The 16,847-nt window shown below is 38.6% G+C and overlaps 1 protein-coding gene across 4 annotated transcripts in view; it reads right to left on the bottom strand.

The window, feature by feature from the left end:
• Positions 1-16,847, bottom strand: part of NCOA2 (nuclear receptor coactivator 2) — a 189,445-nt gene that overhangs the window by 29,637 nt on the left and 142,961 nt on the right. For all 4 annotated transcript variants that reach the window (XM_066180299.1, XM_066180308.1, XM_066180302.1 and 1 more), the window contains 5 exons: positions 16,180-16,365; positions 15,210-15,311; positions 14,979-15,119; positions 11,572-11,719; positions 8,101-9,370 (listed from right to left, as the gene is read on the bottom strand). In XM_066180299.1, the coding sequence (XP_066036396.1) occupies positions 8,101-9,370; positions 11,572-11,719; positions 14,979-15,119; positions 15,210-15,311; positions 16,180-16,365 (1,847 nt within the window). The remainder of the gene's footprint in view (positions 1-8,100; positions 9,371-11,571; positions 11,720-14,978; positions 15,120-15,209; positions 15,312-16,179; positions 16,366-16,847) is intronic.

Here is a 16,847-nt window from a genome sequence, read left to right as displayed (position 1 = left end):
TGAGGGTTTATGGAGGTATAACCAATATTTCTTTCAGCACAGTTGTATTTCTAGTCTCTTTGTGACTTGATTAAAAGCATACAATTGGAAAGTTACTTTATGGCTATAACAATTCCCCATATGCCTTTTCTTTGTTATATACAAAACCTGAACACTGAGTAACTTCAATAAAAGTCAACTGGCAAGATATATACGCAGGATTGAGAATTTATTTTGCTCCCAACTTCCCAAATCATTGAAAATAACTTCTCTGGAGTATGAAAAGAGAAATCTACATATGAATTTACATTTAAATTCAGTAGAAAATCATCATGAAATAAGGATGGGAGAAAAATTAGGTTCACCTTACACTAACATAATTACTGCCCTGCTTGTTTTCTTAAATATATTGATTTTCACTGGTATTCTCTTTTGTCAGCTTCTCTTGTCTAAAACCTCTCAGAATTAAAATAATTTTCTGACTAAAATGTGGAAATCATTGCAAACTATATTCTCCAATCCTAAACTCTTGATTAGGGTAAAACTTGGGTAACGATTAAGAACAGGGTGTCCAGTTTCAGCTTACTACCATCTTGAACAGTAAATAAACCGGAACAATATATGTAACAAATACCTACTCAAAATCAGCGTCTTCATTAGGAAATGTGCAATGACAGAGAAGAGGCAGAGTGGGCAGCCACCCGTGAAGGATGGGGAACTGAGAAATAACACCACAAACATGCATAACTGAAATACAATTCTTCCTGGGCTTTTTTTTTTTTTCTTCCCCACATCATGAACTTCTTACTGAGAGCGAGCTTATGCCACAGACGACAGGATACTGTAGAAATATCTGAAATGGCTTTAAAATACCTACTGAGGCTCTCTCAGGCTAGCTAGGAAGCACTGCACATTAATCTGTGCAGAACTGCTGCCACATCTAACCTGCTCCTGGGAAGTCCAGCTATTTTATTCAAAGGTAGTTAAAATGCCCCAAGGTTACACGGCTACATGCTTTACTTTGGGATGACTGACTGCAAATAATCATGGTACTATTTTTTATTTCTTCTGCATCATCTCCTAGTTGTATAAACTGTAGTATATGGCGCAAAAGAGAAGGGAATTCACTCCATTAAAAGGCAGCATGTGGGTGGATCTAGAGGCTGGTGTTATTGGCAAAATGGGAGGAAATCATAGAATCAGAGGACTGGAAGAAATTTAAAGCCTCCAGGCAAAACCAGTGTATGCCATTCCCTATGGAAGTTCATACATTTGCTTGTTAAAGATATCCAGAGACAGAAAATCCACAGCTTCCCTGGAGAATTGGTTTCAGCACTCTGCCATCCTTACTAGACTCGCTTTTTTTTTTCTCAGTCTCAATACAAAATCTCTCACACGATGATTTAGACCCTTCCTTCCAATCATATTTTAAAACTGGAGAACATACTGTGTTCCCCTTTCTTTTTCTGTATTTGAAAACATGTGCCCTTTTGTGTTTTAAGCTGAAATTAATAAACAATCCCAACTTGTGAATTTTCTTCAGCAAATAACCTGTTTTCTAGGCAGCTCATTACTCTTGTTGCTCCTGTGGATTGCTTTCAGTTGATCCACACTTCTGCTGAAGCCATGTCCGAGACAGGACTTAAAATGAAGCTTTATAACTGCTGGGTAAAGCACAAAATGTACTGCACATATAGTACACTTTGATGGCATAATCCAGAAAAGTGTGTGATTCTTTTAATTACATGACATTATTGACTCTCACTCATCTTGTCATCACTATGATCCCTAGAACAGCTCTGAAAAACTCCTATTTAGTCAGTTCTCCCCTCATTAAAAAAAACCCCAACAAAATGGAGACATTATTCTTGAGTAATGATAATAAATAGCATTTATTCACCCTGAATGTTCTAACGTTTTGTCTCTGTATCTCTTCGTTGCAGCTGAATTTGAATTGTGTCCTCCAGTGTGTTTGCAGACATTCAAGTGCCACACTCAGCTTTACCAGGCTCTACTGTCACCTCAGGTCATTTAGGTTAACTAAAACACTGAGCAGCTCTAGATGCTGCACCAGTCCTGCAGAATCTCCATTTTGACAGTGAATCCTTCAATAACTACTGTGTGTGGAGGGATCTCCAAACAGCTTCCTCACCACTCACAGCAGTTTCTTGATCTTGACCATGCATTTCTAACCTGCCATGAGGAAAAGGGCCAAAGAGCCTCTCTCAAATCTAAACACCTTGACACACTGTTTCTCTTTTGCCAACAATCCTGCTACCCTCTTGCTGAAGAAAAACAGGTTGGCTGGTCCAAGATTACCTGTTCTTCACAAATCCCTCTGATGACTCATTGCTTCCCAGGCAATTACAAGCAGCTGGGTGGACCCAGCATATCAGTAGAAAAGGCTGAGGCAGGAGGAATCAAATGTGATTATATGAAACCTAAATCACTGCAAGGACAGGTGATACGCAGATTCAAAGAGGCGCTCCAAGAGACAGCCGTGAGTGATGTTTATGGGAGCTGCAGTTTGAGTGATGGGAGATCTGGAACAAGAAGACCACAAGAGCCAGGAGAAGAGACTGATACAGAGCATCATAAATTATAGAAGGATGATTCAGTACTCTTTGGGGGAATTAAGACATATGGCCTTCATTACATGTATCTGAGACAACAGCGAAGGGAAGTTTTGTATGTTGCAGGGGGGTTTTTTTGGTTGGTTTTATGCAGGATTTTTGTGTCTTCTTTTCTCTTAGCATTCTGGCTACTGCAATTCTTTGTTCAAATATTAGATATATTAAAAAATAAACAAACAAAACCTCAACACCAAACTTAAAAAAACACCAATGAAGAATATATTGATCCAAATGTGTCAGAAAACTGCGCTCCCTAAGATGCTTTTAATTCCTCTCAGAAGTGGCAAAGAAAGGGCAAATACAACAGATGTATTACAACACAAACACATAACCTTCTCCTTTTTTTTTTTGCTTAATAATCAATATTAAATATTTCATCTTTATATTTTCATAAGGGTTCTCAACTGCTACAAAAGCTCCAAGAGATTTGGAATTAACACCAACCTATGATGTTAGCCTAAGTCTTTCCAGACTCACCTTCAAATGGCACCATATGTGCAGAAATTAGCATTAAAATATTTACTTGGTTAGTTTCATGGGATTTTTCTTTTATTCATATTCTATATTTATTTTGTTAATGATCTAAATTGAATGTTATGTAAATAGAAGGCACACCCTGAGCGCCCTGTGAAATAATTATTTGTCAGGAATGAAAAAAACCCCCACCTGATAAAGTGCTAAGCATCACAAGAAAGTTCTCGCGTGGATATTTTCACTATGTCTAAGTAATGCAATTACGACAATCTCTGTAGAACTTGGACACTAAGTGCCAGAAAGCATAAGATAAATAATTCACAGGAATGCTTCTGCATTTGAAAGAGTACTTATTTTATACTGTCATTTAAAGAAATACACAATAAAGCTAAGAGCTTACAGAATTTTTTCAACTGTACTGAAAGGCAGCTGCACCTCAACATGAAGTTTGGTTTACAAGAGATGCTGTTTCAAAGTCTAGTTCATGGCTTGCACTGTGACCCTGTATTCTGAGGACTTACAACAGGATGTCTTTTGATGGGGACACAACTTGAAACTACACTTGACTTGAATAAATTAGAAGTCAGCTCATCTTCTACCTTATGGGCAAAGCATTTGACCATAAGAGGCAAGGGAAATAAAATCCCTGCTCCAAACTGGCAATAAATTAAAGGATTATGAAAAGAAGGGAAAACGAAATTAGAAGTGGAACCAATACAGTACTTTTCTCCCTGGTAACTGCAATAAACATAAAGTTGGCTAGAAATCCTATTAAATTATCAAGCTATTCTATGACTAACATTTGAAAACAGAACTCTAATTGAAAGACATTCAGAAAATGGAATCCTCATTCAAAGGTTTTGATAGAATTTCAAGAAGAAACAAATGTTCCTCATGAACTTAATGGATTCTGGACTATTAAACCAGAAATAGGTTTTTTTAAAGATGAGTGGCATGTGTAGAGAAAATATGCTAGTATTGGGAAGATATTGGTTTCCACATAAAGCATGAGCACAGCAGAGTTGATAAAGTATCTGAGGAACACCAGAGCAGTTTCTGAGTTTTAGGACAAAAATGTACATACTTGAGAAGATTTCTGGAACAGCATTTGTGCAGACTGTTGCACTGCAAAGTCCCTGTCAAACAGGCTGTCTTTACGGTCTACTGAACAAAAAAGGAGGAGAGTACACTTGTGGAGATTAGGATTTTATTCCACACTCCCCCAAGTGATTTGTCACAGAACAAGCTACATTAGCAAGGCAATGTCCAACATTGTTCAAGATGTTTCTCTAATGTTCCCCTGTATTTTCACTCTCCTTCCTCTCCAAGCTCTCAGCCAGCCCCTTGCCACATCTGACCATCTCCTGATCATTATAGGGGCTGTTCCTGGCAGTGGACAGTCAGGGAGAAGGGGAGAAGGCAGGCTCTCTGCTGAGGGACACTCTCCTCCCTTTCTAACAGTGATAACCATATGAGAACTTGTGGTGCTTGACAGCAGCAGCCCCACTATGGTTGGTGCTGTGGGAAAACCCCACTGAGTGTCCCCAGCAGGTCTCTCTTTCATCCTCTCCCCTACAGCTGCTGTAACTGGAACAGCAATCAGCCTAATACAGCCTGATAACCATCATCCCACCAAGGAAGGGAAAAAGGTACGGCCGTGCTGGAAATATTCTCTGCCATTTGAGAAAGGCTTCCTGTCAGTTGCTCTCGACAGAAGAGTATGTTTAAACACACTACCTAGAAGACCGCTATTTTTAGTACAGTGGTGCACTTCAAAGCATTTCCTGCTCAGAAAGTCACACCAAAAGTAAAAGGAGAAAATGCAATGGCTCCGTTGCCTCCCAACACACTGATCTCCCTTGTAGAGGCCATCCCACTGCTGCTCTGATGCAGTTTCCAGAGAAACTGCACACTCTAGTGACTAATTACTTAAAAATACAACATTCCTCAAGGGAGGAGAAGTTTTAAATAACCTGCAAAATAGGTAACACAAGCACATGGCTAATTTTTACATATGGGAGGAAGAAGGAGGGGGAAGGATGCAGGAGGATGGAAGAATTTAGCTCAAGAATCTGTGTTCTAGTCTTGTACTAAATAGTTCCAGCTTTGATCTAAATTTAGGCAATGAGCACTTCCTGTGGGAGACCATCTTCCAAAGCTGAAGAGTTTTGATGCTAAATATTGTTAGTGATTTTGTAATTGGGGTAAAGTGGTTATTTGTTTAATGGCCTGGACTTTGGACAGTTAAACACTTACATTATTCTATATTTCCCATCATTTCCTCTCCTACTCCATGCCAGACTTCTGTTTATTCAGCTCCAGGTTTCACTGCATTTTAAGTGAGTTTTAAAGTTCTGTTTACAATCAACAGGAGCAACAAAAGCCCTTCTGTCATTATCCAGCAGTCTTCCATCACAAGTGACAAGACTGGCTGCTCGATACCTTGGTGCTGAGGAAGCCCTTACCACTTTATCACAACTCCTGCACAGCTTTGTGGTTTTCTGAACAAACCCAACTCCTGGACCTTCCTGTACCTCCGGTTCTCTCTCTCCTGGGAGACAAACTCTGTCTTCAAATTTTAAGAAAAGGCAATACATCCACAGCCCACACTTCAACTCCCTCAAATCCCTCTCCAACCTCAGAAACATAAAACCTAAAAATAAAAAATGAATAGACTATTCACTTTACGAAGTTCATAATTCGGGAGACCTGATTTTCAACTGCTTGAGGCTGGCAATGCTTGTAGACACTAAAGTCTCTTTCTTGAAAGTTGGTTTTATAGTTACTCCCATGTTTACATTTAGGGTGAGACTCAACTTGCCTATGTCAATGGGAATATCACTAAAGAACAGCTTACCTTGTCTGTTTCAGACACACATTAGGATGAAATAAAAAACCTCAAAATCCTGGAGTATTTTTCTGTGTTTCCATGAGCAATAAAAGGAGTTTGCAGGACTACCTTGGACTAGACAACAAAGTTCTAGAGGGAACAAAACTGTGTCTCTGAGAATTGGTTTGTTAGCTAAACTGTTTCTTGCGTACTCCACAGAGATCACGAGGGGGGACATTTTAATTCTTTTAGAAATTTATTTCTTGGCGACTAAACCATCTGAATGCCATGATTCTGATCTATGGATGAAGGGCATAAATTTTTTGGTGATTACCAAATTTTACATTTTTCTTGAGTTCCTAATGCTGGAGGATTGAAGATCTCTGCTTTTAATCTAGCACTGACTTCAATGCATAGGATCTGAAGTAGTAATTGAAATCTATCAGACATTTTAAAAATACGCCATTCTTGTCAGTTTAGCTATGAATTTCTTGATATCTGTATTTTCCTAGCCTAATGTAAGTTCTCACAGAGAATCTAAATCCTACGTCTACAGACATTAGAAAAATACAGGCTTCTACTGAAAACTAAACTAACATCCAAGCTTGAGGATAAATCAGTGCAAATTTCAGTGAGGAGAAATTAGTACAATTTAGCTCGGTTTCCCCTAAAGCATGGGAAGGATTGAAAAACCACAATTGCTCCTACATAGTGGCAATAGTCGTCAAATTTTGTTGAAACAAAAGCAGAAAAGTAACCTTAGGACTTGCCTGGATAACTGAGATTTAAACAATGCTGCATCTACACTGGAGTGGCATGTTTGGCCTCTATGTTTTGTGGTCATAACCACTGTTGAAAGAACTGTCTACTAGCTATAGACTGCCAAAAGGGCAAATAAAAAAAATAATAGTCCAGTGTTGTGACTTACGATTAAGAAAATGTTGTATATCCCTCCTCAGCCTCACAATACGATATAGAAAATATAAAAAAAGAATGTCTTTATACAGATAAAAAGATACAATAGGTTAAAAAAGATAAGCTCAAACCTAGTCTGTGCATTAAAAAATACATAAAATTTTTAAAATTTAGGATATGGCTGTGAATGAGACAGATGAACATTTGCATTGTATATGATCTGATCATGGTTTACAAACTAAGACTTCACACACACAGGGCTGCCTAGGGATTAATGACCAGCTGGGAAATTTGATAGTGTAGGACAAGTCTAAGGATCATTAGCTAGTTAGAACTTTCCCAGAAAATGCTTTATACTAAAATTGATATTGTAATTACCCATTTTATAAATAATATAAACAGTAATACTGAAGTAGCAGATTGTTTTCACTGTGCCCCTTTTTCTTGCAAAGCTCTGAAAACTGGAGCACTCTGGGTGATGTGAACCTGGTGCTTTTGGAAAGTGAATTCTGCATGAAAGCCAGTGACATAACACCTCTTAGCACAGGTCCCAACAACACACAATTTATATTATGTTGGGCAGCTCAGCAACAAGTAATCTTGCACAGAAAGCAAAGAAATTCTGAATGCAAAAGTCAATGCAGATAACCTTGCACAAGGTGACATGATCTCTGCACTGAACGATTAATCATCTGCAGAAACTTGAGGCTGAACATAAAGAATTTTTAAGACAAGAAAGCCCCATCAAGTTCTCCAAATTGGCACAGAGGTCTATTTGCTTTGATTTTAATTTGCAGGTCAAGCATAGCATGAAGACCAGTAGTGCAAGCTTGTTATCAGTCCTTTCAAACAACCCCTGTTCTTGAGCATGAACCTGTTTTCCATGGGAGGAGTGTAGCTGCTATGCTGGGCTAGGTCAAGGACCCATTTAGCAAGCACAACAGCAGTTCAACATCAGCCTGTGGGAAAAGCTGGCAATTAGTTAGCACTAACCAAGAGTCACGAGTATTTTCTCTTTGCCTGACTACCATCTGGGAAAGGCACTCTGCACTATCCCTCTCCTCTCCTCTCCCAGGCAGAGTCTGTGCTTTTACACGGTGTGATCATCGCAACCTAGTAACACCCACTGGGAAACTGAGTGAAGACTGGTTTTCAAAAGACAGGTAACAGCCTCCTGAAGTGCCAAGACACTGCTCTTAGCAGAAGTCAGATGGCAGGAAATGCAGGCCTGGAACAAGTCATTCACACATAAGGCAAAAATTAGCTTACCTGTTCATTAGGCTCAAAGCTTATCTCTTCTTTTTCCGTCCTCATAGCTATTAACTTTGTGCTACCGGAAGGGTCTGTCTTACTGTCCAACCGCTCCAGTTTTGGCGGTATGTCTGGTAAACCAATATCTTTAGTATCATCTTTATCTAGCAAGTAGCGAAGTAGTGCATTATTATTCTTCTTAGGACTCGCTGGCTCCTGTTTAACAGTCACCTCTGAACCAGGAGCTGTGCTACTGGACTCCTGGTTCAGTTCTTTGCCTGTGGCCTCTGCTGTGAGCTTGGCCAAATCTACAGGAGAACTACTGTCCTGCAATAGTCTGTGCAAAATTTTATGCTTCTCCTTGAGTGAGGTTCCGTGTGTTGAACCAGACCCAGGCAACCCTCCCGTGGAGTCCTTGCTAATGTCTCCCATGGTACTGGACAAAGGTGAAGGCTCCATCTGATCTGATTTGGTGGTCAGCAATTGTAAGAGCTTTGTCTGGCTTTTTCCATCGTGCAGTTTATTCTGTCCATCAGGTCTCTCGCCGCTGACAACCGGTGGCATGTTGCTATCACTGTTGTCTTTCTGTTCTCCTGAATGGCAGCTGCTCTCTGCTTGTCCAGTTGTACCTTCTGATTGCTCCCCATATATTCCAAAGCAGTCTTTAGAGTCCAGGCTTCCCATCTTGCTTAGCTGGGGAGGATTCATATTCACAGGGGAATTTTGTAAATTTCCCATTTTTAGGTCAGGTGAAGCCAACGACGATCCTAGAGAAACGCCATGGCCCTCGCTGAGGGCCTGAAGTGCGTTCAGGGAGCTGTTGGTGTAGTTATGGCTATTTCCTGTGCTGCTGCAGACTCCCACAGGTGAATGTAAGCTTCCTGCAGGGGAGAACTGACTGGGTGGGATGCGAGGACTTCCTGCCACTCCAGGGCTCACACGATGCCTTGGGGAAAGCATAGAGTTTGGCTGCCCTGGGTTCATGCCGGGGCTGCTTTGTGAGGGGCTATTCATTTTTAGTGCATAGTTACTACCCTGAGGAGTGGATGCTTGTATGCTTGACACATGGTTCATTCCCCCTGAACCACCAAACCTGCCTGCTGGCATGCCCACTTGCTCCTTTGGGCCATTTATGGCAAAATTTATATTGCTACTGATGGTCATATCCTGACCTGGGTTCCCACTGCACATGGCCTGATGGGCAGGGCTGCTGGAACTAATTGGGTTCAATATCTTCCCCATTCCTTGTCCAGTCAAATCCTGATTCATTCCACAGACATTCTGCTCTCTATGAGGCAAGAGGAAGAAAAACAGCCTGTTAGCTACATGACAGTGGCCAACTTGCAATTACATTACAGAAAAAGAAGCAAAATCCCAAACCTCACTTTAAAATAACACAAAACCCCTACAATCAAAAACAAATCAACAGTTCGACAAAAGTGATATGCAACTCTCAACATGGCTGAACATTAACAGCATGGTTTTTCAGTACCTCATTAGAAAACAATTGAAAGAGAGGAAAAACAAAATTAAACCTCACTTAAATGACAGTCATTAGAAATGCTGATAGGTTACAATTTCAGACTCCCTTGAACGTATCTCTCCTCTACAATTTGGCAAGAGCTAACTTCTAGAACTGAAAGAAATCTCATCTGAAACATATGACCCAACAAACACATGTTTTACAAGACAGCTGCAGACAGCTGTTTGCTGGAGTTTTGAATTTCTCTCAGTTAGCCCCACCACAAGGCGGGAGTGGGCTATTTGCCCACAGAGTTCATAGCAAAAAAAAAAGTTGAAAAAGTCACATTTTACACTGCCAGAGTATTTCAATACTGCTCCAAGACAGCATGTGAGCCAAAGGAACTACTGGATGCTGGTTTAGAATGAGAACAGCCTGTTAGCAATCCAGTCCTGCACAGGCATTCAGGAAAAGGGGAGAAGAAAAACAACAAACCACACACACAGGAGCTAAAACTCATATTTTAGAGATGTAGGCCGTAAGACAGAAGAAACAGAAGAGACACACACACAGAGAAAAAGCTCTTGTGAGAGCACCTGAAGGTCACTTTTTCTTTTCCTCAGTAGACTTCAATTAGTTTATGGGAGGATGTAATACACTTCTTACTCTGTGCTAAAACTTAAATTAGGAAAATCAGACATATTCCCAAATGCTAAAAGCTACAAAAGAGACAGTCAAGTAGGTTAAGAAGGAAAAAAAATGAGATTCTGACAAAAAAAAAAAAATAAAATCAAATCAACTCTGGACTTCCAAAACCAAAAACAAATGGAACATTCCTAAACATGCATTCTCCATGACACAAAATCCATTCCTACTTGCACAATATAAGTAAGTGCAGATAAACCTTCACTTTTGCTAAAGCATGAGAAGGGAAATAATTGAAGAATACAAAGTAGTAAATTTTCTTATTCTGTATTTGTTACCAGAGGTATAAGGCAAAGGTGAAAAACATTAACTATAAAAAAGGGATATTTTAAAAACCTTACTACAAATACTGTAGTACCAGCACTCTGCTAAAAAAGTGCAAGAAATATATGAGTACCATTTAAAAATTATTAGTGCTTGCTTTTTAAAATTTGGCACGTAATAAAATATTAGGTCTGTTCAGCAGCCCAAAGAAAACAAATTGCAGACAGCTTTTGGTCAGATCAATCTACAATTTCTATAAAATGGTTTCAGCTATAATTACGTTTAGCACTGTTTTCTTCCCCTCAAGAAAAATGATACAGAGGATTCAAGGAAAATGCCACTGTAATTATAGTCAGCTAATAAAACCTGAAACAAAATCTGATATAAACAGACCAGGATATGCAATGAATTAATAAAAATTGTACGTTGAAGTTCTGATGTCAGTGATTACTCAACCCTGATTTTAGCATATTACTGGCTGTACTTTTTGAAAAAAAAAACAAACCAAAAAACAAAAAACCAAACTAACAGTAGTGACTCTTCTTAGGATTGGACATATGTAAGCCACTAAGTCAAGCACCAGAAAAGATTAGGCACAAAGAGAATTCAAAGAATTAAATAACACTTTGCCTAAAGTGCAGACCTAGTAATCATAACACGTTCTTTTACGAAGAGCCAGAACTAGTAACAGAATGTGAACTACAAGAATTATAAAGAGCCAGAACTAGTAACAGAATGTGAACTACAAGAACTGCAAGTTTTCTAGATATAATTACAGTTGGAAAATTTCTTGTATCTACTATGCGAAATAAAGGAAATTAAAATACTGAAATTAGTAACATGGCATTGAAAATCCAGCATGCCATTTTAAAATTCTGAAATAATCTTACAGTCTTTTCCTGCTGCAAGCACTGATTTCAAAATCTTACTTTGTTTCCATGATATCAGTTCTGGGTCAACAGAAATCAATCAGCCTTAAGCAATCTATTTGCTTTGGCAATCTTGTACTTTGCATGTCTCTTAGCAGAGTGTGGATGTAAGGAAGTGGCCAGGATTACCTGTGAAGCATATGCAAGGAGATTACAAGCTGAGGTTCACTGGTCGTCTGAGAACGGATGAGCTTGCTCTTGGTTTGGGCAGAAACGATGGTGCCGTCCGACAGGGAAAAGCGATAAACGGGACTGAAGGCCAGCCCCTGCCTCAGCACTGCAGGCAAGCAGAACAACACAGTTCAACTCATGAGAAGCTGCAGCACAGGTAGCTCAGCAGCTCAACATCTGATGTTCATCATCGACACCGCAGATGCGGTGCTAATTAAGCAAAACAAACAAAAAGAACCTTTTGAAAATAAATAGATGGGTTGCATACAAAATAAAGGATCCCGCACGCTCCAGGGTGATCAAGTGAAAATCTGTAAGGAGCGACAGCAATAACAGGAAGATACTATGAAACAGAACGTATTTCAGAAGCAGACAGGAAGTTCTTGATGTCCATTTCACTTTTCATCAAATATGTGTCTAATTCCTTTTGTTCACTTTTTTATTGTACCATCTACATCACGATGATTTAATATAAGTGTCCTTAGTTTTTAGATCATCTGTTTCCATTAGCCTGTATATTCTTCTTATTCCCTGCGTAAATTGTCTTGCAACACTTAATCTCACTACTTCTTTTATTTTAAAAATGCATAAACTCTTACATGAGAACGATTAGAAATGGGTACTGGAAAGAGAAATTATTGCTTCTAAAAGAGCAAATACAAAATATATATAGCTCAAAAAAAAAAAAATTACAAATACAATTACCTAAACCAAAACTGGGGCTTTGCTACCCTTTATCAGTGTTGACTGCATTTCAGGCTTGGGGTTTACTTCACTGTACATATTCTGCTGCCCTTCAAGTTTTTAATGCAAATCTGAACTTCAACAAATTCAGTTCTCTAACTTCCACAGACCCCTGTGACACTTCTTTAATGGAAAAATAAAACATGCTATGGAAAAGCAAATCTCCCTGACATTTTTTCTACTGCTCACTCTCTGCTGTCAATGAAACAAGTGTGGTCACTTACAATTTCTAGTCCAAAAGCAATCACATTAGGACTGCGGATATAAGAGATGTAAAATACTTCAAAAATTTTCATATAAGCATTTAAGGAAAAACAGGAACAAAGCACTACAAATACATTTAATTTCCTGGTTTTTATACATATATATTTTCTGCGGGGTTCTTTCCTTTTTTTTTTAATTTTTAATTAGTAGTATCATTTCATTGCTTGTCTTTTAATATTTCCTGTTGTAATGAAATGACATGGTTTTCCAAGTGTGGCATTTATTTATCTGGTCTACAGAGCTACCACATTTTCAGCCTTGCAAGGCTGGTTATGATTGCTTTCCTTCCCTGTCCCCCACTGTTATATATTGTTTTGCAAGGTTTTAAAGTATTATCTAGGCAGTGAGAAAACAGGAAGCACAATTTAAACAACCAGAAGGGGTTTTTCAGAGTAAAAATGTAACAAAAAACAAAAACCTACAACAGTGAAACAATACAAAACAAAATTTCACTGTTAGGTATGTCATTGTTTCAGTTTAACCTCTGGGCACCAGAAGGTCTAAAGCTCTTAACTTTAGCATATACCACATCAGGAAATTCCAGTACTCAATGCCAACAGGATACAAGTGAAATCTCTACTTAAATCATTTTCCAAACTAATTCTTTAAGCAAACAAGAATGTTTCCATACTCCTCTTGAGGAAATGCTATTTTTCTGACTGTGGCCAATAAAAACTTACCATATATTCTGCCTTTCATACTGAGATATAATTTTAAAGCATGTTTTTTACTGTTTATCAAGCTAACGCTGCATTTTTTTGCACTGTAACGATGGATTACATGTAGGAGATCACTACTTTTTTTGCTTCCATTCTCAAACCACAATGACTTGAAAACTGCAAGCACAAAGACGCTACAGCCCAAGATATCACTTGTTTCTCTTCTCCATCCTGCAGGCAGGGGAGTGAAATATTTCAGCCATTATTCCTCTTCAGTTTTTCCTCCTCTTATCACTCACTCTTCACTTTGACAAGAAGAGAAGAGCCCTCTCATTTAGACTAATTCTACAATTTACATGACGATCCCAAGACACAACTGCAACATGATACAGTGTCAACTCCAAAACACATATATTTTTGCCACTTCATAGAGAGCTTAAGAGAGAACTCATCCAAACCTTAGCACTCAAGTGTAGTAGCTGCTAATTTGGTTAGGAATAACTTGAAGAAGACTGAAATAACAAGTGCTGGGATGCCATAACACACACCCCTGAATCGTCCCTGGCACAGATGGATCCTTACTTGCAACTGCTCTCTAAACCCCTGGTGTAACTTTAATTGCATACTGCTGCCTTCTGTCTGAAAGCACAAGCACAAGGCTATGAACTTTTAGCACTTCTACTGTACATATCCCAAAAACTGTTATCTAAAGTAAGACAGCATTTCTGTGACCCCACATTTCTAAAACACCACCTGAAGATTTCAGGAAAGCAAAACATACTAAAGAATATTTAACTAATGCCTCATGACAAAAGCTCTTTTTTGTGTGTGTATTTGGTGGAATAATTTGATATTCCAGCTACAATTTAGTATCCAAGATGACATGTTGCTTAATGACCACGGTAACTACTTGTTACAAGCCAGTTGTAAACTCTGTTCTTTAAACATGAACCCAAAGAATGATGCTTCTGTACTGGAAATGTTCCAGCTATTCCCAATTGGTTTTGAAATTACTTTCCCATGGACTAGATAGGGTTATTTGCTTTTATTAATTTGGGTCTGTGTTACTAGAATTAGAAGTATAAGGGTTTTATGAACAGTCCCCACCCAGTCACTAACACAGAAACCTCACGGGGACCATTCCAAAGTGCAGTACTTTCCTACTTCTTACCTGCCATAATCTTGACTGAGTAGATGTGATTGTGGTATATCCTGTAACACTTTTCAGCTAGATACAGTGCAACAGTGTAGGTTTTCGAATAGTATGAGAGGTACAGATTTTGGGAATTTACACTTACTGTTTCTTACAGGAAATGTGACAGTAAAAGTCCATTTTTGTAGAGAAAGGGAATACAGACAATGAACTACAATGTGTGAGTTGACGTTTTGAACAATAATGGCCAGGGAGCATTTTGGTGGACAACATGCAAGGGTCTTTCTATCCTAAATAGTTCTGACATTTTGAAGGTGTAAAACACACTCCAGGATGGCACGGGTGTAACAAGAAGGCTAAAACAACCAGTGAGAAAGCTGAAGACCTCCCTAGAGAACCATCAGTGTGTTAAGTAAAACAGCTTGAGAAAGGGACTGTCAGTAGATGGTGATTGCTCCACGAAAGCACAACAAGGAGAGCACAATCAAGAGATACAAATGGCAAACAGGTTAAATATATAACGTGCTAAAAGTGTTAAACCTAACCTTCCTGGTGATGCCTCTTGGCAAAAGATATTTCTCCCTCGTGCTGCGAATGGAACCTCTGAATGCATCTTCTCACCAAATCCTCCCAGCCAGGTTTCATAGCTGCTCGCATGGTACTGGTGTCCAGTGAAGTTATTTTGCCTGATATTAGATACATTAGAATATATTTATTATAGCAATTTCCCCGTTGAGGAAAAGGAAATAAAATTAAAAACTTCTATTACACAATACCTTGAAGATCCTGGCGTGTAGTAAAGCTCTCTGACGAAGGAAGAAGTGGTCTTTCCTTCATTGGAGCTCTTCTTGCAACACAAATCAAGCAAGACTGCAAATCTTAGAAAAAAATGTTACTTCATTTAACTTTTATGGAAAGGGAAGGCTTTTACTTCCACAGACTTCAAGAATATGTTTAAAAAGTTCTTTAAATCTATTTGACCAAAAAGATTTTTGTACCAATAAACACATAGACAAAACACAGTGGGTTTGTATCTTCATTACTTCCTAAAACATTAAATAAAACAGGAAACGTGGTGGTGGGGGAGGTTTGTCCTCTTTCAGAAGAAAAATTAACAAGGACTCCACCACAATCCATAAGTATTGGCACATGTTTATGAGTCTACCTGTAGTAGCTCAACCACTCAGGAGGTAAGTAATAAAAAAGAGTATACTGCATGCATGAAGAGCACATTTCTTCAACGCTCACCATTTCATACCTTCTAAGCCAAATTTCTTAAACTTGTCTCAAATGCTTGCTGTTCCTGAGAACTCACCTTCACAATAACCACTTTTACTTACCTGAACACTTACAAAACAATCTGAGGAAATTTACCTGCTGAAGTAGTAAATGGTAAAGGAAATGGTGAACCACGATTGTCTTCAAATTCTAAGAATTCAAAAAATTGCCCTTTGAAACTTTCTTCCTAGTCAGCTACATTTTTCTTACAACTGCAGCAATATAAAATTAGGGTCTCTCTCCTTGAGGTAAACAGAATTTCTCTCAGTTCTCTCAGCTGGTTTAACAAATAGGTGCATGCAAGTGTACACTTCCATAGCCAGGACAAAAGTACATTTCTACACTTAAATTAAAAACAAACAAACAAAACCAAAAAAACCCTAAGAATTTTTCTGATTTTCCGGACTTAGACATCACTTTATCAACTGCTCTGAAAGTGCATTAACACAAACTAGAAATGGTAATTACCTTCACCATCCTCCTTGAAAGAATTTGGTTGAGAAACAGCAAAGCACTGCATAGTTTCATATTTCTGATGTGCTTCCTGGTTATCATGGCCTTCTTCAGAATCAGCAAGAGGTTTTACCAGCATCCGACAATTAAAGGTATGGCTATTACGCCTAGGAGTGTCACCAGACCAAGATCCCCCATTCACTGAGCAAAAGCAAAATCGGATAGTGAGACAAATCTGGTACCAGCCATCTCTGCTGCTTATCCACAGGAAATTAATCAAGATGCTTTACAAACTGGCTGGGAAACAAGCTCCTTTAACAACAGCATTGATTTAATTTTAATATTAAAGCCCAAACCAGCACATAACTAGGTAATTTATAAAATTAACAGATTTTTAGAGCACTGCTAATTTGTTCAGCTATTATATTTTTTTCAAGTGGCTTAAAATGATGTAGTAGAAAAGCAGAAAAAAAGTTTAAATATTGGTGCATGTAAAAGTTATACAGCACAGCAAAAGCCTACTGGCTACATTAAGTTGATTTATGCGACTGAAAAAAATAAGGCAGTATGTAGGATCTTTCCAGTAAACTTAAAACGTACTACTTAAAGACATGGCTACATTGTATAAAAATCTCTGTCCAGATTAGAAAGGGAAAGAAACGAAACTAATATGCACTTATAAA

Source organism: Chamaea fasciata, unplaced genomic scaffold (genome assembly GCF_029207755.1).
Source record: "Chamaea fasciata isolate MVZ Bird 193981 ecotype frontalis unplaced genomic scaffold, bChaFas1.0.hap1 SCAF_1, whole genome shotgun sequence".
NCBI lineage: Eukaryota > Metazoa > Chordata > Aves > Passeriformes > Sylviidae > Chamaea > Chamaea fasciata.
The sequence above is the reverse complement of the archived record's forward strand: the minus strand, read 5'-3'. Positions and strand labels throughout refer to the sequence as shown.